Source organism: Oncorhynchus mykiss, chromosome 15, assembly GCF_013265735.2.
Source record: "Oncorhynchus mykiss isolate Arlee chromosome 15, USDA_OmykA_1.1, whole genome shotgun sequence".
NCBI lineage: Eukaryota > Metazoa > Chordata > Actinopteri > Salmoniformes > Salmonidae > Oncorhynchus > Oncorhynchus mykiss.
The window spans coordinates 16,313,614-16,337,297 of record NC_048579.1 but is presented as its reverse complement, the minus strand read 5'-3'; the positions used below and the strand labels follow the sequence as shown (position 1 = coordinate 16,337,297).

At 43.2% G+C, this 23,684-nt stretch overlaps 2 protein-coding genes across 23 annotated transcripts in view; both read left to right on the top strand.

Annotated features, from left to right (window-relative positions):
• Positions 1 to 8,353, top strand: part of LOC110489705 (LIM zinc-binding domain-containing Nebulette) — a 110,973-nt gene extending 102,620 nt beyond the window's left edge. For 14 of the 19 annotated variants that reach the window (XM_036943888.1, XM_036943901.1, XM_036943890.1 and 11 more), the window contains 12 exons: positions 1,678 to 1,782; positions 1,884 to 1,982; positions 2,089 to 2,193; positions 2,527 to 2,619; positions 3,228 to 3,317; positions 3,725 to 3,829; positions 4,328 to 4,505; positions 4,773 to 4,814; positions 4,927 to 5,019; positions 5,225 to 5,374; positions 6,017 to 6,138; positions 6,371 to 8,353. In XM_036943888.1, coding sequence (XP_036799783.1) covers positions 1,678 to 1,782; positions 1,884 to 1,982; positions 2,089 to 2,193; positions 2,527 to 2,619; positions 3,228 to 3,317; positions 3,725 to 3,829; positions 4,328 to 4,505; positions 4,773 to 4,814; positions 4,927 to 5,019; positions 5,225 to 5,374; positions 6,017 to 6,138; positions 6,371 to 6,547 — 1,359 coding nt within the window. In that variant the 3' untranslated portion in view covers positions 6,548 to 8,353. Of the gene's footprint in view, positions 1 to 1,677; positions 1,783 to 1,883; positions 1,983 to 2,088; positions 2,194 to 2,526; positions 2,620 to 3,227; positions 3,577 to 3,724; positions 3,938 to 4,327; positions 4,506 to 4,772; positions 4,815 to 4,926; positions 5,020 to 5,224; positions 5,375 to 6,016; positions 6,139 to 6,370 lie in introns of those variants that run through there. The other 5 variants (XM_036943903.1, XM_021562483.2, XM_036943892.1 and 2 more) reach the window with 4 other exon arrangements.
• Positions 8,354 to 12,703: 4,350 nt separating this feature from the next.
• On the top strand, positions 12,704 to 18,399 carry LOC110489704 (translocon-associated protein subunit alpha). 4 transcript variants are annotated; one of them, XM_036943884.1, is made up of 9 exons: positions 12,704 to 12,888; positions 13,684 to 13,817; positions 13,924 to 14,014; positions 14,359 to 14,621; positions 14,931 to 15,007; positions 15,148 to 15,226; positions 15,944 to 16,037; positions 16,584 to 16,598; positions 17,039 to 18,399. In XM_036943884.1, exons 1-9 carry the CDS (start codon positions 12,819 to 12,821, stop codon positions 17,104 to 17,106), a joined length of 891 nt encoding a protein of 296 aa, XP_036799779.1. In that variant the 5' UTR covers positions 12,704 to 12,818; the 3' UTR covers positions 17,107 to 18,399. The 4 variants fall into 4 exon arrangements, with proteins under 4 accessions (XP_036799779.1, XP_036799778.1, XP_036799781.1 ...); XM_036943883.1 differs by having other exon boundaries at positions 13,924 to 14,020; XM_036943886.1 differs by lacking the exon at positions 16,584 to 16,598.
• Positions 18,400 to 23,684: the final 5,285 nt, after the last annotated feature.

Genomic DNA, 23,684 nt, shown 5'->3' with positions numbered 1-23,684 from the left:
CAGCCAGGTAGGGCCCAACCCAAACCAGTAGTTAACCAGCCAGGTAGGGCCCAACCCAAACCACTAGTTAACCAGCCAGGTAGGGCCCAACCCAAACCACTAGTTAACCAGCCAGGTAGGGCCCAACCCAAACCACTAGTTAACCAGCCAGGTAGGGCCCAACCCATACCACTAGTTAACCAGCCAGGTAGGGCCCAACCCAAACCACTAGTTAACCAGCCAGGTATGGCCCAACCCAAACCACTAGTTAACCAGCCAGGTAGGGCCCAACCCATACCACTAGTTAACCAGCCAGGTAGGGCCCAACCCAAACCACTAGTTAACCAGCCAGGTAGGGCCCAACCCAAACCACTAGTTAACCAGCCAGGTAGGGCCCAACCCAAACCACTAGTTAACCAGCCAGGTAGGGCCCAACCCAAACCACTAGTTAACCAGCCAGGTTAGGCCCAACCCAAACCGCTAGTTAACCAGCCAGGTAGGGCCCGACCCAAACCGCTAGTTAACCAGCCAGGTAGGGCCCAACCCATACCGCTAGTTAACCAGCCTGGTAGGGCCCAACCCATACCGCTAGTTAACCAGCCTGGTAGGGCCCAACCCATACCGCTAGTTAACCAGCCTGGTAGGGCCCAACCCATACCGCTAGTTAACCAGCCTGGTAGGGCCCAACCCATACCACTAGTTAACCAGCCAGGTAGGGCCCAACCCATACCGCTAGTTAACCAGCCAGGTAGGGCCCAACCCATACCACTAGTTAACCAGCCAGGTAGGGCCCAACCCATACCACTAGTTAGGCCCAGCTCCATTTCTCTACCTAGCCCCTACAACTTTGGTCTGCATAGGTAAAAGCATTATGGTGGAAGCTCTGCTTAGTCTTAATAGGAGTCTAAGTAGAGCCATCATCATATTGCTTACAACTATCCAAAGCCTTTGGTATATGTAGACCCTAGGAGGCTGGTGGGGTGAGTTATAGGAGGATGGGCTCATTGTAATGGCTGGAATGTTATAAATGGAATGGCATCAAACACATGGAAACCACGTTAATTAATTCCTTTCCAGCCATTACAATGAGCCCACCCTCCTATAACTGCTCCCACCAGCCTCTTCTGAACTAGACAGGAGAGACCAACGGGTTAGAGGCTGAAATGGAACCAGTCACATTTGTCATATTTTAAATTCTCAATATTTCAAATGTGACGCAGCAGTAAAGTATCACATCTGCTTTGTGGCAATTTTTTCCATCTGAGAACATCTGCTCTCTTTTACAGACCTGCCCACAGTAATACTAATCAACTCCACAGTCATTATAATCAGGTAAAATAACAGGCAGCAGATGGACCCGTCCAGCCTCAGGGCTCCATTACATAACCGCAACGCACACAGACAACGTATGGTCTTCCCTCATCACTTATAGATGAGCCTAAGCATCGTCGGTCTGCATCCCTGTCTTATGAAACCACCTCATAAAACATTCATTTTAGAGACTATATTGTGTCTATTTAGTTTCACTCTAAAACAAAACCTTGATCGTGTTCATTGGGGGAAAACAGTAGCAAACGTTATGCAACAGGAAACGAAAACCAGTGTTACTGTCATGATGTTTTTAATATCCTGTTGTTGCTAAGCTAACCTAAGTCGGTTAGTGTACTGTAAGTGTTAGTCTGTGTTTGACTTTTTCAGGCCTCCTACAAGCAGACAGCCCAGCTGAGGGAGAGCTCGTACGGTACGGTGACGGACACACCAGAACTACTGCACGCCGCATACATGAAAGATGTCTACAGTCAGGTACCTCTCTGTACTGCATGCCACCATGAGTAGCCCTTTATGTTGCACTAATGAATGGGACATGTGCTTTGATGGAGTGTCAATCTCTCGGATTTATGCAGAAGAAGTACAAGGATGAAGCAGAGAAGCTGAAGGGTTCGTATGGGTTCGACACCCCCGAGATGGAGAGAGTGAAGAACAACCAGAGAAACATCAGCTCAGTGAGGGACACAGTACACACACACACACACACACACACACACACACACTTTTATAACTTGCAGTATTATCTGTCTACACAGTTGCCCTTTTGCTCTAAACCTCCAGTGTTGGTACGCTTGGGACTCAAAGCTGCACAGAAGCCTGATGTCTTCTGTCACCGACACGCCAGAAATCATCCTCGCCAGAGAGAACACAAAGAAAATCAGTGATGTAAGATGTAATCCTTTGTTCTACACAACCATGTACTGTACATATAGTCCTTGGATCTTATGAACTACAGTATGTTGCTGTAAGTTAGATCTGTACCTAGATCTGTTCCTAGATCTGAACCTAGATCTGAACCTAGATCTGTATCTAGATCTGAACCTAGATCTGAACCTAGATCTGTATCTAGATCTGAACCTAGCTCTATTATGTACTTGGTTTTCTTTTTTTAACAAGGTCTTCAATATTATGATGAGTGTTGATGGGAATTATTTTTATGACCTGAGCAAGTTAACAGTGCCGCTGTAAGATTGTGTGACGGCTCTGTTCCATGTCCAGGTGAAATACAGAGAGGGGGTGGGGAGCGGGACGGCAGTCATGGAAACCCTTGACACGGAGAGGGTCCGCAGGAACCAGGAGAACATCAGCTCTGTGAGAACCTTGTCTGACCTTTGACCTCACAGGAAGAGCCCTTGTTTTGAAAACTGGTTTCATCTGGTTTTGTTTGGGTCTTCTACAGCTTCATTGCTGCAAACTAAAAATGACAAACGGCAGACACACTGAACAACCATTTAGTTACTGATACAATGCCTACCATTGAATTTGCTCCTGGCATTACATTTAAACCCCTAATTTAAACCCCTGGTTTGTTATTGAACATTATTTTGGTCTGAAACTCTGTCCTGTCCCGCCTGACACAGACAGCCTTTCACACTGGTCCTGGTCCAGTCTAAGTCATTACAGCCATTAGTGGACCCTGCTGAACAATCCCCCATTGAGGGAGCAGAGCAGACGGGAGGGAGGGAGGGACACAGGGTCCCAGCAAGGCAGCCCAGGACCTCTGGAGCCATGGCAACTGAACCGGGACACTATTTTCACCCAGCTGCCAATCACTAATGATACCTAGGAGGCAAAATCTGGCATGGGACGTCATAATAATGTAATATTCTGGTTGCAAACTGGTTTTCTGATTGTGGAGACAGATAAACTCTGACTTGTGAATGTTGTTTTAATGTTGTGTGAATATCGTGTGACCACAGGTGAAGTATAAAAAGCAGCTGCAGGCCACCAGTGTAGGAGTCACCCCAGAGTTGGAGAGAGTCCGTCAGAACCAGGAGAACATCAGCTCGGCAAGTCACATAGGATGCACCTGAAATGACAACCTATCAGGGGAGGATGACTCATAATAATGACTGAAACGTAGCAAATGGAATGACATCAAACCATTCCACAAATTCCACTCCAGTCATTACCACCAGCCCGTTCTCCCCGATTAAGGTGCCACTGATTCTGGTCAGATGAGCTTTCAAATCAGGGGCATCAAACTCATTTTGGCCTGTGGGCCGCATCAGGTCTTCACCGAGGTCCGTGGGGCCACACTTAAAATCGGTCAGTAACCTCTTGTGCAACATGTATGTGGGCTCTGACTGCAAGCAGTGCCCTATGTCGTGGAAATGGCACTACATTTTAGATTCAACAAAACCCAGGTGGGAGTGTGCTGGTGAGGATGACCATGCTTATCTTTTGTGTGTTCCAGGTGAAGTACCAGCGAGGGATGAAAGAGATGAAGGGCCGGTCCTGCAACGAGTTGGACACGCCCGAACTGAGGCGTGTCAGGAAGTCCCAGAACGATATCTCCATGGTAGAGCTCAGGTTACCATGGCGGTTGCGTAGATCATGGAGCGAGTTAACACGTGTCAAGCACACTGCGGGTGGGACTGCTGCACTTTTAACCCACAGAGCTAAAGAGTTAACAGCATGGCTGTTACCATTCATGATGGAGCCGTAATGAGCGTGTGTTTGTGAGCGTGTCTGTGAGTGTGTGTTTTACTAATAAAAAATGTTTTACATGGTTACTTGTGTGGAGTTTTTTTGCATACTGACCAAAATGCACCCTTTTCTGTCTGACCAAAATGCACACTTTGTGTGTGTGTGTGTGTGTGTGTGTGTGTGTGTGGGGGGGGGGGGGGGGCTTCGGCACATGTGTTTTTGTGCGTTTGACAGAGGATTTGCCTGGTGTGACACGATTTCACAAATGTGTTAATGCACATCAATAATGTTCCTCTCATTAAGCTGCCACATAAAACTCTGACTTGTTATCGTGAAGCTGAAAAGGTGCCCCCCATATTTGCTTTGCCAGGCGAAATACCACGAGGACTTTGAGCGGACTAGGGGCCGAGGCTGCACCCCAGTGATGGAGGAACAAAGCATGGAGAGAATGCACCACCGGAACAAGCTGATGATGAGCGAGGCAGCCTACAAGGGAGTGCACCCACAGGTGGTGGAGATGGACAGGAGACCTGGAGGCATCATCGTAGGTGAGCAGCACACAAAATGGCAGGCACCACACATCCTCAAAAAGGATTTGACCTTAAAGTCAGGGAAATTAATGAATCTAATCTTTGACGAGTCCGGGGAATTTGTGATGTCCTTTGAACAAGATTTTTCAATTACATTTGCTGTCTAGTGTCTAGCAATTAGGGGTTGTTTAGTGTCAGTGACAACAAGGATCCAAGCCCAGATGTGTCCACGTTACATTTGTGGAAACAGAAAAGATCCATTGTGACAAGTTTCTCACTCTGCAGACGGAAGCTCCACATTGGACTCTACTCACCTGGCCCGAAACTGTATGTGTTTACTCTCTGTAATCAACATGACTTAAACTGTGGATTTCTGTTGTCTTCCTGTCTTTTCTCTGTAAGTCTAAATGACCTTTTCCTGACCTTTCCCCCGTCAAAGACCTTAAGGTGTGGCGGACGGACCCAGGCTCAATCTTTGACTTTGACCCTGTGGAGGATAACATTCAGTCTAAAAGTCTCCACAGACTGTCTGGTACTACAAAACCCTACAACATGCTTTCATCTCCCTCCACACTTTCCTGTATCCTCCTCCTGCTCCACTCATCTCTTCTACATTCTACATTCATTTCCTCCTCCTTACGTTCTCTGTTTATTTTCTTTCCATTGCCTCGCTCTGTTATTTTCCTCACTGTTGTTTTTCCTACTGTCTCTGTCGCCCTCTTGTGGCTGTGCATCAGAGCGTGTGAGCCGCCTCACCCGGCAGCAGTCTCAGCAGTCGGTGCACTCGCAGGCCCAGTCCGTGAGTTCACTGGCCTCTGCCTCTGACCTGTGGGACAAAAGCCTGTCTGTCTGCAGCAGCAGCTCCGCACTGCAGTCCCAGGACAGAGGTAGTCAGAGCTCAGTCAGAAAAATGTAAACATATAGACACTTAGAAATTAGATTTTTGAAATTTTAGGTCATACAGATGCTTGGACTTGTGAGTCAACACACCAATAACAAGCACGTGCGTACACACGTACACACACATACATACATACACACACATACGGTAGAAGGAGTAGACATCATTCATTCACCCATTGACTTTCAGTGTGACTCCTGATTCCCCTCTTACCTAACTCCTCTCCCAGCACGTGTCTGACCAACAGAATGCCTCCCTCGCCCTTCTCTATACAACCTGACCAACAGCCTACTGACATGAGGTACACAGGAGTCCCTAATCCAATGCTTGAAAGCCTCCTAGGGTTGTGATGTTTAACTGTTTTAATTCTAACTCTCTCACAGTTCTCTTCCCTGCCCACAGACGTACTTAACAGTCAGTAACTATTTGATTGATTTCCAGGTCAACTGGGGATGGCATGGTTCCATGTAGATTTCTTTGTGATGTTCTAACAATCACCTAGAATGCGCAGTGCGACTCAAAGGAGATGGTGTTCCTGCTCAAAAAAACAGTTTTGAGCAATAAATGAAAGGTCTCCAAATGTTGTTATCAATGTCTATGTGTCTTCCTGTCTGTCTTTGACGACAAGCTCCTGTGCTACCTGGGGCGTACCATCAGAGTGCTCAGCAGCAGCAGCATGGGTATGGCTACATGCACCAGACCAGCATGTCCTCTGTGAGGTCTGTGCAGTCCCCCCCATCTGTCACCATGGTGAGTTCCAATGCAAGCAGTCTATTATTGTCATTTTTTGGAATTCCTACGGGATCTTATTTGTATGCCATGGTCAATTAAATTAGGAAATTATCCAAAATATGTCAGTCAAATATTTGTTGACGAAAATAAACCAAAAAATATTCACACAGTCAACTACTTGTGTGCCGTGATATTTATGTTGTAGACACAAACCCACATGATTAACATTGTTCCCACTCCTCCCGTTCAGAGAGTGTACCGGGCGCTGTACGACTACTCAGCGCAGGACCACGACGAGGTGTCCTTCCGCGACGGTGACGTCATCGTCAACGCTCAGCCCATCGACGAGGGCTGGATGTACGGCACCGTGCAGAGGACCGGCAAATCAGGCATGCTCCCCGCCAACTACGTGGAGTGCTTCAACTAAGGGATTCATCTCAATAGTCTTCAAGTGGTTTTCTTTCCTCTCCCCTTGTCTCCTCTCCTCCATCTGCAATGATTGAATAGGTGGAAGGGATAAGGTGGATTGGATGCCTACTGGGAAATTGACTTTCACCAGTCCAGTTCTTTTCATGTCAGTACAGATGAAGGAGAGGAGATGAGGAAAGGAGGCTACTCTAGATTATTGAGATGCACCCAAGGGCTAGCCTTACCATGGTGTAGGCAGAGTCCATTCCGCAAGTGTCTGTTGTAAGCTTGGTCCTGGAGAGCTGCATCAGTAAGATACATGAATTGAATGAGTTGTTCAATTTACCTTGTCTAGACTACAGGCACCAACTATCATAGCCACACTATCTGCTGAAAATTATGTTTAAAGTAATCATGTAATACGTTTTGCTTTTGGTTTCATTTAAGGCATTGGTGGCTTGCCCCACGTGATCAGAGTTCATGAAAATTGTTTATATAATTCAATCAGAGAATTGCAACCCTCAAATAGACAACATTAGCAGACAAAAATACATATTCAATGCAATGCAGTCGAAAACATGTTTCACACAATAGAAAGCACATTTGAATTTGTTAGGCAGTGCAGTTTCTTTTCGTTTCACACAGGTAACAGTGTTGTGTTGACTTCATGATTCCAAAAGTGCAGTTTTGCAGCACAACAACAATAATGTTATCGACTTGTCCTGGAAAAGTGCTTCGCGGGTTTGCTTGAATAGAGCCCAACATACTCCTCCAGGACCAGAATGGGGCCTTCTTATACTCCTTTGTATTTCATTTCTATTATTACGTTTCGCTTTTAGACATCCACACTAACTGTGTTTTATGTACAAAGGAGGGAAGGGGAGAGGGAGTTGAGGAGAAATCTATGTTTCAATAAAATCCTGACAGTGATTGCCAGAAAGTTAGCTGTTTAGCTTTTGTTATCTCATTAACACTTCGCTTCGTACTGTTTCTGTCTGATGACATAAGGGTTTGGTTTAAACCAGCTCCACAAGTAAATATAGTTGATACAATCTATAGTCAACAAGTCACACAATCTCACCTCTTTCTGTGAGTTTAGTGGGTTATTTACATGTCATGTACCAGTTAAGCCTCACACAGGCTTTGATTAGATTATGTCCACATAATGTAGAGCTAACTGGCAACATGGTTGTCATATTTCGCTATGTACACAGTTTCAAGTAACACCCAATAACGGTGTAGGAAGTTGGATTGCAATCTTGACATTTCTGAACTATTGTGAACAGTATTGTGATGTATAAGCTTCTATAAAGTATACAATGATCCTATTTTACTCTTCAGGATTGCAGACACTAATGACAGTGCATGTATTGGTGCATGTTATAAATGGTTTATACTGTAATATCTTGAGGGGTGCAAAGATTATTGAATACTAGGCCTTCTGTGGCCATTCAATGACATAGTTTCTGGATACATGGTAGCTGGGGATCTCTTTAACATGTTATTGTAGATTACATGTTATCATGGAATGTGGTAGCTAATAAACAGAAATGGCTAGGTTATAACATGGTAATATTTATTGGCCTTGAAGAGAAAATAATGGGACAGCAAGAAACATCATAGATTTTTTTTGTCCAGTGGTTTATTGCTTCGAGTAGTTCCATTTTGAAATGTCTCTGTAAAAGAACATGTTTTACTCAGTTTATACACCATCACTGAGTTTTAGTGAGATGCCACTTTTTCCTGAGTTAACCATTTGTTGAATTTTTTTGTCATTAACTGCAGTGTCACGTGTTAAAAATTAAAAACGCTTTGTCAACAATGATTTTGTATTTGGCTAATTCAAACTTATTTTTTTACATTTTTATTTGTTACAAAGGATTATACATGGTCAGTGCATAAATGTACAATATTACTGTATTGACAAGACCAACATTTGTCTAAGGTTATTGAGATTGTATGTTGGTAATAGCATGACTTATTAAAAAGCGTATTATATTCGCTAGTACGGCTACACACCCTTTGCACTTCATATTTTGCTGCCTTAAAATGAAATCTATAAAGGGCAAACATTTGATTTTCTTTCCTACCGATCTACACAACCTTCTACACATTTTTAAAGTCAAAGAACAATTATAACATTTTCCAAATGAATGTCTTGATTGTGTATGTCTTCACAGCCCAGAGTTGGAAGCACCTTTGGCAGCCATTAGTTGTGAATAATTTTGAATAAGATTCTACGAACTTTGCACAACTCTTAGTGCAACATACACTGAGTGTACAAAACATTAGCAACATGACATAGACTGACCAGGTGAATCCAGGTGAAAGCTATGATTCCTTATTGATGTCACTTGTTAAATCCACTTCAACCATTGTAGATTAAGTGGAGGAGAAAGAAGGATTTTTAAATTAATTTTTAAAGATTTTTAAGCCTGGAGACATTTTGAGCCTTGAGTTTTGTACACTCAGTGTATATCCATTGTTTTTGTCAAAACTGCTCAAGCTCAGTAAATTTGGTTGGGAATCAAAGATGAAAGGGATCTTCCAACTTTGTTTCTGATTTTCAAGCAAATTTAAGTCAGGACTGAAAAGTAATTCTAGTGTATTTGTCCCACTGAAAAATAAAACTATCCCACTCACTGTGCACAGACGTCAATCCAAAATCAAATCCAAATCAAATCAAACTTTGTCACAAGTGTAGGTGTAGACCTTACTGTGAAATGCTTACTTACAAGCCCTTAACCAACAGTGCAGTTCAAGAAGAGTTAAGAAAATATTTACCTGAATAATAAAAAGTAAAAAACAATAAAAACGAGGCTATATATACTGAATCAGTGTGCAGGGATACAGGTTAGCTGAGGTCATTTGTACATGTAGGTAGGGGTGAAGTGACTATGCATAGATAATAAACAGTGAGTAGCAGCAGTGTATAAAACAAATGTAGGGTTTTCTGGGCTTTCCTCTGACACCGCCTATTATATAGGTCCTGGATGGCATGAAGCTTGGCCCCAGTGATGTACTTGGTCGTACGCACTACCTTCTGTAGCGCCTTGTGGTCAGATGCCGAGCAGTTGCCATACCGGGCGGTGATGCAACCGGTCAGGATGCTCTCGATGGTGCAGCTGTAGAGCTTTTTGAGGATCTGGGGACCTATGCCAACTCTTTTCATTCTCCTGAGGGGGAAAAGGTTTTATCCTGCCCTCTTCACGACTGTCTTGGTGTATTTGGACCATGATATTTCGTTGGTGATGTGAACACCAAGGAATTTGAAACTCTCGACCCACTCCACTACAGCCCCCGTCGATGTTAATGGGGGCCTGTTCGGCCCGCCTTTTCCTGTAGTACATGATCAGCTCCTTTGTCTTGCTCACATTGAGGGAGAAGTTGTTGTCCTGTCACCACACTGCCAGTTCTCTGACCTCCTCACTATAGGCTGTTGTCGGTGATCAGGCCTACCACTGTTGTGACATCAGCAAACTTAATAATGGTGTTGGAGTCATGTTTGGCCATGCAGTCGTGGGTAAATAGGGAGTACAGGGGGGGACTAAGTACACACCCCTGACGGACCCCAGTGTTGAGGATCAGAGTGGCAGACGTGTTGCCTACCCTTACCACCTGGGGGCGGCCAGTAAGGAAGTCCAGGATCCAGTTACAGAGGGAGGTATTTAGTCCCAGGGTCCTTAGCTTCGTGATGAGATTTGTGTGCACTATGGTGTTGAACATTGAGCTGTAGTCAATGAACAGCATTCTCACATAGGTGTTCCTTTTGTCCAGGTGGGAAAGGACAGTGTGGAGTGTGATTGAGATTGCGTCATCTGTGGATCTGGGGTGGTATGCGGGGTGGTATGCGAATTGGAGGGGGTCTAGGGTATCCGGGAGGATGCTGTTGATGTGAGCCATGACCAGCCTTTCAAAGCACTTCATGGCTACCGACGTGAGTGCTACGGGGTGGTAATCATTTAGGCAGGTTACCTTCGCTTCCTTGGGCACAGGGACTATGGTGGTCTGCTTGAAACATGTAGGTATTACAGACTCAGGCTTGTAATTATTCCACAAAATATCTTTATGTGGGGAAGAATTGTGCAGGAAACATATTTTCTAGCCCATTAAAGCTTGTTGGTGAAACCTAGCCAATTTAGTGGGTAATCTTTCAGGATATAATTACATTTCAGTAAAAATTGAAGACCTCCCAATGTATTAAACACATTGTTTGGAATGAAATACCAAATAAATTGATTCAGTATTGACTAAACATCTTTTCAACCAATTGATCTTGAAAGTGTTATTCATGTCAACAAAATCCAACACTTCCAGACCTCCTTCAGATCTTTTATTAGAGAGGACTGACTTATTTAGTTTGTGAGACTTGTTTTTCCAGATGAAGTCAAGGTAGAGGGATTTACAAATAAAGATAATGAGGGGTACACAGAGCGAGACAGTCCCTCTGCCTTGGACAGAAGCACTGTCCCAAATATAGAAAGATCCCTTTGTAGCCAATGATGAAATATATTCTTGGTTTTCTTAATTTTCGGAGAGAAATTCCTATGTTGTCTGACTAAGTGTTTTTTTGACAGATGTATTTCTAAATATTCAACACAGTATTTTACAGGAATATTTTATATTTCTTTGTCATCAGAGACATAAGATTTCACATTTAGAATCCTTCAGTTTTAGTCCTGAGGCAATAGAGAATGCAGTGATCGCATTAAGGGCATGAGCGACCTGGTCTTTGTCTCTTAAAAAAAGAGTAGTATCATCAACCAGTTGGGAAATGTGTATTTCTTTGTTAAAAATGGTTAAGCCATGCAGATTTGCATTATTCAGAATATCAAGAGATAGAAGTTCCACAGCCAAAATGAATAAAATGCCGAAATTGGGCATTACTGTCGTACACTTCTGTTGATACTGAATCTTTTGGATGTATTAAGGTTTCGTAACACAGAACTATTTACATCTTTGTAAAACATGCAAATGACTTTGATAAAATGTTCACCGAAACCAAAAAGTTTAAGAGACCCGAAAGATAAATTCATGTTCAATTGTGTCAAAGGCTTTACAGAAGTCCAAAAATAAGACAACCGCATCGATTGCATCTGAATAATGTAGAAGGTCCAAGACTAAATGAATGTTCGAGCTTATGTGGCAGCCCTTCATAAATCCTGTTTGAGTCTCATTTATAATATCTATTCCTTTCTTTAATCTTTTGGCATAAACCAGAGCAATCAATTTGTAATCAATATTTAATCAAGGAATTGGTCTACAATTGTCAATGACAGAAGGGTCTTTATTAGGTTTCTGAATCAGTGAAATAAGGACCTGTTTCATAGTGGAGACCATTTCACCCTTTTCAATGTAATCTTGAAACATATTAAAAATAGGGTATTCTAGTAACCCCCAAAACTGTCTATAGAATTCAACTGACATGCCATCAGGGCCAGGTGATTTCCCATTTGTCATTGAATTCAGAGTCTCTCTAATTTCTTCAATAGACACAGGTGAATCGCAAACTGAGTGGAAATCATCCTCAATTACAGGGACATAATGTGTCTTTCACAACCATCTTCCAAATGTAGCTTTCACAACCATCTTCCTGAAATTGTGAGTTGTAAAGGTTTTCATAAAAGGAATTGACAAATGTTGATATTGTAATGGGATCTTTGCATAACACATCATTCATTTTGAGTACAGTTATAGATTTTCTTTTGTAGTTTCTCTTTCAAGTGAAAAAAAAATAATGAGCGTTTCTTTCCTCCTCTTCAATCCATTTTGCTCTTGATCTTTGCCAGGTCTGTGTAAAGCTGTTCTAATTCTAGTAAAGATTTAAATACACTCCTCTTCTTGAGATATATTATATTTTCTTTAGAAAACTGTCAAGCTTTCTCATCAACTATTTTTCTCTAAGGTTCTTTAGGTGCATCAGCTCTTTGGCACGTTTAATGACTACTCAAATCCCATCTACTTCCATGACCCAAGTCTTTTCTTGCAAAAATATCTTTCTCATGTTTCCAATGAGAATAGGATCTTTAAGAACTGTGTTGTTTAATATCCAATATCATCGAGAGTACCTTTAGATTTTTTTTAGCAGCTTGTAAATTCATGGAAATAAAATGATGACCAGTGGGATTCTTATTTCCTCCTTTTCTGTCTTCGACGGAACATGTATATTTTGAATCTGGCACGCTACCCGGATGTGGACATGCGCATTTCAATTTAGCAGTCGGAAGGAGCTGTAAGATTTAGTGAAGCAATAGTTTACCGGGAAGGAGGCGTACGGATTTCCCTTCAAAATGGTACAATTTCTACCTAAAGTGCTTTTGCTGGTATTACTAGCTTTCCCGGCAATGATTATCATGAAAGGTGAGTACCGAACTGAACTTAGGTTAACTAGATAAAGAGAAACCGCATTGGCCATCAGTCACAGTTAGCTACAGTAGCTAGTTAAATTAGCTTTGGAAGGCCACTCCATGCTCTTGTGCAAATTGTATTTTCTGCTAGTAGGACATTGTAGCTACTTCCTTTGTCAATTAGTAGTTTTATTGATGTTGATACTGGCTACACGTTTTTTTTAGTAACTATTCATTGCAAATATAATTTAATAGTGAGTCTTGCTTATACTTAACGGTGTGCTACCTAACTAGACTGACGTGTCCTTCCTTACCAGCCTACTTGCTTTCTAGAACCGTAATTAAGACTCGATTTACGTTTAGATTGAGTTTTTGGCTGATTTTGCTTCCAGGGCCATTTTGCCTATAAACAGATCATGTAAGTTCCTTGGACAATAAGGAGTAACGTTAGGCTCCTTTACGTCCATTATTGGGCTAGGAGAAGCAGCCTCAGAACTTGGCCACAGAAAAGCCCTCTATTGTTGGCAAAGCCTGGCAATCATATCAGTGTTTTGCTTTTGTGTCTTAGAAGCTTGCGATATGAAACAGGAGAGAAAAAAAATGTAATTACGTTTGTTAGGCCTAGGGCCTGTAACTGTAATGAATAAAATATTTGTTCAAACTCAGTTTTAATCCCTTGATACAATATTAACTATGTAACTAAGCGCCCTGGTGTGGAAATAATAATATTTTATTTTGACAAGTTTGTTTTCCAAAAAAAATGATTTGGTGAGATTTTAATCAATGTACTTCCTTACAATCAATCCAGGGCCATTGGTGGCAGCCCAGGATGCTACTGAGGATGAGGAGGCAGCTGATGAAGATGCTGTGGATGATGTTGATGTGAACACAGAGGATGAGGATGATGAGGCCGAAGTTGAAGATGATGAAAACACAGAATTGGTAAGAGATTAGGCTACTTTTAGCCGCCTCCCTAGTTTTTTAACATGGGCCCTATCAGTCCTTGCTTATTTCATCTAAAAAATAGTGTCTAATTTTTATATTTTAGACGGAAGAAAAAGAAGAGGAGGAAGCCGTAGGAGGAGAAGTGAATGCCTCCCCCAATGCTGACACCACTATCCTCTTTGTCAAGGGAGACGGTAGGGGTACGGGCACAGATTGGGGCTCGTCTCAACATATCTATCTGCATGTTGAATTTGCACTTCATTTTTGTCATTATGATTGTTTTGAACTGTGTTTTTTCACTTTAATGCTAAGACTGACTTGTATTTGGAGATGGATTTACTTAGCAACAATGCTTAGTCTATAATATGTTGTTTCAACCTCCATATTTGAGTGCATTTATTGCAAAGAACAAGTATGTGCTAAATGATTTGAATGAAAGGGAATTCTTAATATTCTGACAAGTTTGTGTATGCTTCAAATTCCCCATCACGCCACCACTCAGTCTTTTGTTGCTCTTCCTCCTGGCGTTTGCCTCCAGACTTCCCAGCCAACGACATTGTGAAGTTCCTGATGGGCTTCACCAACAAGGGAAGTGACAACTTTGTGGTGGAGTCCCTGGACGCATCCTTTCGCTACCCACAGGACTTCCAGTTCTACATCCAGAACTTCACAGCCCTGCAGCTGGGCATAGTGGTGCCAGCTGGGCGCCAGGCCACCTTCGAGTACTCCTTCATCCCAGCCGAGCCCATGGGCGGGCGCCCCTTCGGCCTGGTCATCAACCTCAACTACAAAGACAGCAACGTGAGTGGGCCTCAGCTTAGTCAGCCATTTTTTTTGTCTTTTTCACAAATGATTGCATGTCAAGAATGGTCATTGGTTTGGTTTCTCAGTTTCCTTATCTATATTTCATTAGGCAATTGTTTTTATATTAGGAAATTAGTTTAACTCATGGTGTGTGGTTGAAGTCTGCCCACTATTTGCATGCAAGGTTAAACTTTCAGATTAACCCGAAGAAGATAAAGGGGGGGTCGTAGTTCACCAACTGTAGGTGATATCTGATCCTCTCGCTCTCTCTCATACCTCTCTCTCATACTCCTCTCTCTCTTTCAGGGTAACACATTCCAGGATGCTGTGTTCAACCAGACAGTGACCATCACCGAGAGAGAGGATGGACTGGATGGAGAGACGTGAGGCCATATGAACTAGCCCTGTGTTGGAAGACATTCAGAAGTGCTAAATGAAACCATTCTATTGGGAATGGCTGCCATACCAGGGGTGTGTGTTGGTGCAGCGTGTCTTAACTCTTCTCTCTCTTCTGCATCCTCAGGATCTTCATGTATGTGTTCCTGTCTGGTCTGGGCCTGCTAGTGGTGGTAGGCCTTCATCAGCTGCTGGAGTCCAGAAAGGTAAAGCTACAATGCCCATGCCACTGGATGCAGGAGACGGAAAGACGATGAATTAAGCATATCATTCCTTTGTTTGTGTTATTTCCTCGATAATGATACGAAGACCGAAAGAGAGAGAGATGTACTTCTGCTGAGGCAATGCTCCATGACAAGATTTGCATAGAATATTCAGCACTAAGTGTCACCTAATGTAGAGATGACAGTAGATGGCAGTCCAGAGAGAAATTAATTAGGAGATGCCTGTTCATATTCAACGGTGGGATTCTCTCAGTTCAGGTGGTTGTTATTTAATGAGTTGACGTTCTTTCAGGATGAGAAAAGGATTTGCGATAATACACCAGTTTTCTGATGAACATTGAGGTAGACAGGGAAAGAGGGAGACTAAGTGCCAATTTACGACTTTTGGTGAGTTCAGTTTCAGCTATTTAGTGCTCCACTACTACTACTGGGTCGAAAATTAAGAAAAGAAGACTGTTGGAAAGGTTATAGGGGTGGTGGATAGTTTTGAGGATTGTGTTTCAATGTTGAATGGAGGAAGTTCGTCTCTAACCCACGCTAGAGCATTTCAGAAGACAGGGGAAATGCTGAAAAGGGGTTTATGCTATACAAGATCGTTTTAGAGTTTGGTTTCTGTGGAAGTCTAGTGGAAGTCAGTTTAGTAACTTCCTTTTTTGTGTGTGTGTGTCCCCCCCCCCCCCCCCTCCCCCCCCCGTGCAGAGGAGGAGACCAGCTGCTAAGGTGGAGATGGGCACGTCCAGCCACAACGACGTGGACATGAGCTGGATTCCCCAGGAGACCCTTAATCAGATCAGTAAGTCCTCACTACACCACTCAACATTATCCTACCTAGTGGCCATGGGGGAGCTAGCTGTTTATGCTAGCCATTAGTCACAGGACGTTTATGCTAGCCATTAACCAAAGGACATTATGCTAGCTAGTAGCCACGGGGAAGCTAGCTGTTTATGCTAGCCATTAGCTCCAGGGGTGCCAGCACCTTCAACAGCTCTGCCTAGGTTACTAATAGTGTAAAGTTAAATATATGGGTCTAACTTAGATTGGCCTGCTTGAGTACAAGTTCAAAATCTATTTAAGTGACAGTGTCTCATGAAATGTGTGTTTAAGAGGACAGAAGTAACACGCATCCTAGCTGCTATGCCCCCTCCTTGCTATGTTTCTCTCTATAGCTTTATAAAATTGCAGTGTTTCATAGATGCCTGTTGTCATCTCAGGGTGTATTTAGCTAAAGGCTCTTGAGTTTTCTGTGTTTAGCTGGTGTTTTCAAAACTAGCTGTTCTCTCTCTGCATGGGATCATTCACACCTTTCTCTCTCTCCCTCTCTTTTTCCTTGCGTCTTCAGTGCAGAGTCGGCGAGGTGAGGCTTCCTTTTCTCTCAGGAGCGAGCAGTTGTAGAGTAGTGGTTGAGCAAAATTCTTACGTTTCCTCTGAATCATCAGTGAATGTAATTATTAGTGCTTCTGAATATGCAATCTCAATCATTGGTTCATGTTAGCCTTGGGTGTAATAGCTATGGTCACTGACTTCAAATCCCTAGCTCCTACCCTGAGATACTCCTCATAGGTCTGAAAGGATCAGTTGGATATAAGCAATAGGGTAGTAGCAACGAGGTCTGTGGAGCTTCAACCATATTGCTTAAACTCATCCAATCCTTAAAGATCTACAGGGTGCGGCTAGTTGTTGATTTTAGACTTGACCTATGAAAAAAGTATTTTTTGATCTGCTTATCTGATCCAAAGAGTGACCGTTTAAAACCATTTCCAAACATTTCCTAAAACTCTCCTCTCATTTCCCTAGACAAGGCCTCCCCCAAACGGTCTCCCCGCAAGAGGACACAAAAGCGCACGGCTGGTTCGGACGAGTGACCAGGCCCCTGCCCAGTTCTGTCACTCGCGCTTGGCACCTGACACAGCCATACCTCCTCTTGCCAGCCGTGGAAAGGCAACAGTCTTCTCTCACCACGGAACCAAGTGCCGTCCTCTTCACAAGAGACCACTAAACTAGACAAAACATCACAAAAAACGGTCCCATTTGTTAATTATTCTGTCAAAAGAAGCGTTATCACAGAGGCGTTGTGATGAAGAAACATTTTATGCAGTTTGAGTGTGCTTTTGCAAAGATGCATGTCTTGAAGCATAGGGAGGATGGGGATGGTGGACGGAAGTGGTTGGTTTTAGAGCTGGGTAAATGATAGTGGGAGATGATACAGTTCCGGGTTTTTGTTCTAGCTTTCTGTTTTGTTGCGACTGCCTTGTCATCATTTTTCACCTGTGAATATCTTTTGAGGCAGAATAGTGATGGTTAATTTTGGTGTCCTGGAAAACCATAACACACCCCTTTTTACTTGTTTTATGTTTTGCACCGTTTAAGATCTGCACATTTGGGTTTCTGTCACATTGTTGTCCTCTGCATGGTGGCACAGAGGAGGCCTGGTTTCAAGTCTTGTTATTGGTAGTGCACTGCAATGTTCAACCATCTTTGATGATTCTGTGAACATAATGAGGATATGGTGAACTGTCAAAGTTTTCCCTCAATGTGCCTTTATTTTATTTTTACATTTGCATTCTTCATATTCCCAAAATCGATTTACGTCAAGTACAAGTATGAATTCAGGATTCAATTTTTTTTTTTACTTTTGTAAGACTGCAATCTGAATAAAGGTCCAGCACTGGTGTACAGTATCTACTGGGGAATACAGATGAGTGAACTGCAAAGATCATTTATTCCTGGCTAATGGGTTTTTATACTGCATTTCTTGACTTGTCTGGGATTACTACTTGTGCATTTTAGAGGCACAGTACATTTACTACTGTATCATAGCCTGTTCATAGTAACTTATGAGAGGGACTCTGGACTAACTGTTAGGCACTGACACAGTTAGGCAATTAAATGGTCTCTGGACTGTCAAATGTATGTAAACACAACATTTTTGCAATTAAATCACACACCCCCCCCCCCCCCCCCCCCTCTTTCACTGAGCTTTTTAATGACCATTTGAGAATGGGTGGATCCCAAGTAGATTTCTTTCTCTGTGATATTGTCGCAAACTTGAATGATTATTTGTTTTTTCTCTGCCGAGTATGTAAGTGAAGTGTTCATTTTGGAGACTGGTACATCTTGACGTAGAAAACAGAAAAATTAAAGTGGAGATGAGAAAATGCTATGTCGGTTTTTATTTACTACAGTGTGAACTAATATGTTATGTCTTGCTCCCGGACAAATTATCTTCTTTGCTCGCTTTGAGGACAATACAGTGCCACCAACACGGCCCGCTACCAAAGACTGGGCTCTCATCCATGGCCGACGTGAGTAAAACATTTTAAAAGTGTTATTAACCCTTGCAAGGCTGCCGGCCCAGACGGCATCCCTATACTCGTCCTCAGAGCATGCGCAGACCAGCTGGCTGGTGTGTTTACGGACATATTCAATCTCTCCCTATCCCAGTCTGCTGTCCCCACATGCTTCAAGATGGCCGCCATTGTTCCTGTTCCCAAGAAGACTAATGTAACTGAACTAAATCGCCCTGTAATACTCACTTCTGCCATCATAAAGTGCTTTGAGACTAGTCAAGGATCATATCACCTCCACCCTACTTGTCACCCTAGACCCACTCCAATTTGCATACCGCCCCAATAGGTCCAGAGACGATGCAATCGCCATCACACTGCCCTATCCCATCTGGACAAGAGGAATACCTATGTAATAATGCTGTTCATTGACTACAGCTCAGCATTCAACACCATAGTACCCTCCAAACTCATCATTCATTTTGAGACCCCGCCTTGTGCAACTGGGTCCTGGACTTCCTGACGGGCCGCCCCCAGGTGGTGAAGTTAGGAAACATCTCCACTCTGCTGATCCTCAACACTGGGGCCCCACAAGGGTGTGTTCTCAGCCCCCTCCTGTTCATCCACGACTGCGTGGCCATGCACACCTCCATCTCAATCATCAAGTTTGCAGACGACAACAGTGGTAGGCTTGATTACCAACAATGGCGAGACTGCCTACAGGGAGGAGGTGAGGGCCCTCGGGAGTGTGGTGCCAGGAAAATATCCTCTCAATGTCAGCAAAACAAATGAGATGATTGTGGACTTCAGGAAGCAGAGCAACCCCCTATCCACATCGACGGGACAGCAGTGGAGAAGTTGGAAAGTTAAGTTCCTCGGTGTACATATCATCGACAAACTGTGTGGTGAAGAAGGCGCTATAGCGCTTTTTCAACCTCGGGAGGCTGAAAAAATTTGGCTTGTCACCCGAAAACCCTCACTAACTTTGACAGGTACACGAGAACATCCTGTCGGGCTGTATCACCGCCTGGTACGGCAATTGCACCGCCCACAACCGCAGGGCTTTCCAGAGGGTTGCGTGGTCTGCACAACGCATCACCAGGCGCAAACTTTCTGCCCTCCAGGACACCTTCACTATCTATTGCATCTTGCCGCTCTGTCACTGCTCATCCATATATTTTATACTTATATGTTCTTATCCCCTTCCTTTACTCGATTTTGTGTATTAGGTTTTGTTGTTAGATATGACCTGTTAGATACTGCTGCACTGTTGGATTTAGAAGAAAAAGCATTTCGCTACACTCGCAATATCTTCTGCTAACCATGTGTGTGACCGATTTGATCAATTAAATTACTAATTATACACTAATCAATTACTTGAGTAATAACTGCATAGGGGCCTGGATTCAAACAAACCGCAATGCTCTGGCATTGCTCAAACATTAAATAACCTTTTAAAAGTGTGACATCTTCGATTGATTACTGTGCCTGGCTCTAAGAGTTGAAATGTTGTCCATTTTATTAGTGAATGTAACGTTAAAGGCTTATTATAAACAATTTGCAGTGAGAAAAGTAATGTAAAATTGCTTATAACATTAATATGCCCAGCTATGTTATTTTTTTTCTTCCAAAAATAATACAACTAAATTATAGATTCACGGACCAAGCAAGATCAGGGACCAGTCACCAGCTACAGTGAAGTAACAGTAAAGGCAGGGGCCGTATCCTCAAAGAGTCAGAGTAGGAGCCCCGTACAAACACCTCATTCAACTTAAGGGCTTGATGGTAGTTGAATTAGATGTGTTGTCTGGGCAAAAATAAAAATGTATACTGTTGGGGGTAGAAGCTTATCTGATTCAACTATCATCAAGCCCTTAAGCTGATTGAGGTGTTTGTCCAGGACTACAACAAAAATGTGTACCTCTAGAGGTACTGGAGGACATCACCCACTAGCCGACACTGAACATTGTTACGAATTCCCTGTCGGTGACTAACACCCCATCTCACAGACCTCTCTCTGAGAGAAACTCCAACTTTCTAACCTTTGCTGTAGGCAACCCTTTCTCCGCTGGACCCTATCAGGCCAGGGGCCATAATCTGTCCTTTCACACCTGGGGCCCTGGTCTCTGGTTGGTTGTTAGGGGGCCGGGCATCTGTCCATCATCCTGACTCTGCAGGGTCACACTTCAAACTGTGGCAGAGAGAGTGGGCTCGTTTGAGTGGTAAGGCGAAAGCAACCGACTGTAGACGAAACTCAGGGGCTCCTGAGTGGCGCAGTGGTCTAAGGCACTGCATCTCAGTGCCATAGGCATCACTGCAGTACCTGGTTTGAATACAGGCTGCATCATATCCGGGCCATGAGTGGGAGCTCCATAGGGCGACACACAATTGGCCCAGCGTCGTCCGGGGTAGGCCGTCATTATAAATAAGAATTTGTTCTTAACTGACTTGCCTAGTTAAGTGAAGGTTAAATACATAAATACATGAATTGTGGGAAAGTTCCTGTTTCAGTCACGTCTTAAGTCATGTTCGCATGGGTCACACAAAAACCCTCTAATGATTGGTTGACAGTAAAGCCTCCCACCATGCAGGTGATGACTGCAGGATAAAGGTGATGAAGAGCGACTGCAGTCAAAACTTCATGACCTTTGAGCACATCAAAGCTTGATGATTAGTTGATTATTTAAATCAGCTGTGTAGTGCTAGGGCAAAAACCAAAACGTGCATCCCTTGGGGTCCCGAGGGCCGAGTTTGGGAAACCCTCATAAGGTGAACCCTGTTCTACTCTTCAAATCAAATTTTATTGGTCACATACATATTTAGCGGGTGTAGGGAAATGCTTGTGTTTCTATCTCCAACAGTGCAGTAGTATCTAACAGCGCAGCAGTATCTAAAAACGATTCACAACAATACACACAAATCTAAAAGTAAAATAATTGAATTAAGAAATATATAAATATTAGATCAAGCAATGTTGGAGTGGCATTGACTCAAATACAGTAAAATAGAATACAGTATATTAATATTAGATGAGTAAAGCAGTATGTAAACATTATTAAAGTGACTAGTGATTCCATGTCTATGTTATAGGGCAGCAGCCTCTAAGGTGCAGGGTTGCGTAACCGTGTGGAAGCCGGCTAGTGATGGCTATTTAACAGTCTGATGGCCTTAAGATAGAAGCTGTTTTTCAGGCTCTCGGTCCCCGCTTTGATACTGACCTCGCCTTCTGGATGATAGCGGGGTGAACAGGCCATGGCTCCGGTGGTTGATGTCCTTTTTGCCTTCCTGTGACATCGGGTGCTGTAGGTGTCCTGGAGGGCAGGTAGTTTGCCCCTGGTGATGCGTTGGGCAGACTGCACCACCCTCTGGAGAGCTCTGCGGTTGCGGGCGGTGCAGTTGTGATACAGTCCGATGTTCTCAAGTGTGCATCTGTAAAAGTTTGTGAGGGTTTTAGGGGCCAAGCCAAATTTCTTCAGCCGCCTGAGGTTGAAAAGGCACTGTTGCGCTTCCACCACACTGTCTGTGTGGGTGGACCATTTCAGATCGTCAGTGATGTGTGTAAGATGAGGAACTTGGGAAGCTTTCCACCTTCTTCACTGCGGTCAACAATCAGCTCCTTTGTTTTGTTGACATTGATTAAGAGGTTATTTTCCTGGCACCACACTTCCAGGGCCCTTACCTCCTCCCTGTAGGCCGTCTCATCATTGTTGGTAATCAGTCCTACTACTGTTGTGTCGTCTGCAAACTTCATGATTGAGTTGGAGGTGTGCGTGGTGTTTTCTAGTGAAAAACTGAGGGGGTCAAGCATATCACGTCAACCCTGTTACCCAGATAGGCTAGAAATGTTTTCACAAAAAAATGGTTAACCTTGCATTTATTTGCCCCTCCGTGTTCCACATATGACTGATTTAAGATAAAAGCGTCAACCCAGTTACCTTAATTAATAGACACTTAATATAATTTCTTTAATTTTGCCTATTGAGATGGGAAAACATGTATTTTATTCAGTTGAACATATGCTGGTCATGAATGAATGTTCAAATTAGGTGAAAGAAGAAAAAAATGTTGACCTACCCAAAAAGTGACTCATTTTGTGGATCAACCCTAGACAGAGTAATACATTTTTGGGAACAACTTGGGCTTGGGTGAATATGCTGAGTATGGTCACTTTGCGCCGTACATTCATGGATTCATGATTACAAGACACACACGCCTGATTCACAGTATAGGATAGGGCTAACTCGACTGTAATATGCTGGCTGGCTTGGATATTTTATTTTCACATTGTTCACATGCTTTCCAACACTGTTCAAGCAACTATGGTGGATGTGTAAGCAGGCCAGCCCAACATATAGTACCTCGGCCTGACTCAGTTTGAACCTTGATGCCAAGTAATCAGGTTGTACACATACTTGACACCATGGTTGTGACACAACCAATATTTTTGTGATACATAAATCAGTGAGGTGTCTCCAAAACAGCTGTGTAATTGTTTAAGGACAAAACTGTGGTATCACAACTGTTGTCAGATGTGTTGTGCAAGCAGAGCGTGTACTGGGCCACAGTGTGAAACACGTACCAGTGATCGGTCAGTTTGGGCAAGACAAAAAAACACCACCAGGCCAGTTTGATTCACACCTTTCCTTAATATATCTTTATTGCTTTCATTTTTTCAATACAGAACAGCTTACATTTCTGATTCTGAAGCGCCGTAATACCAGAAGGGAGGGAGCAGTGTAGCTAACAATGAAGGTTCTGATCCAGGTCCTTTCATCTGGTCAGTTCTGGTGTGGCCGTAGCAGCGGCGCAACGTTCCCTTTCACAACGAGTCAGAACGTCAGACAGTGACAGACAGCCACTTTCATTTTTTTTTTTTTTTTTACAGAGTCACGACTTGATTTCCTCTTCAAAACGAGAGAGGATAATATGGTCAAGGGTGACAGAAATTTGAAGTGAGGGATAAAAATGAAGAATCAAAAGAAGAAGAAGAAAAAAAATAAGGAAAAACACCTTGTTTATGTGTATACCGTTCAAAAAGAATGCTGATGAAAATAGTCTTGACTACGCTTTCAACCACGAGGATTTGAGCACATCATTTTCTCTGTTCTCCTGATTTGAGTTCACAATCAAGTGCTAAATGTAGTGATTGACAGTTA

Bases quoted from the DNA above. Each gene is read 5' to 3' on its own strand.
- LOC110489704 (XM_036943883.1), top strand. From the start codon at position 12,819: ATGGTACAATTTCTACCTAAAGTGCTTTTGCTGGTATTACTAGCTTTC. The intron at 13,818-13,923 runs GTAAGAGATTAG...TTTATATTTTAG, and splicing joins ATGATGAAAACACAGAATTG to ACGGAAGAAAAAGAAGAGGA. The intron at 15,227-15,943 runs GTAAAGCTACAA...CCCCCCGTGCAG, and splicing joins AGCTGCTGGAGTCCAGAAAG to AGGAGGAGACCAGCTGCTAA.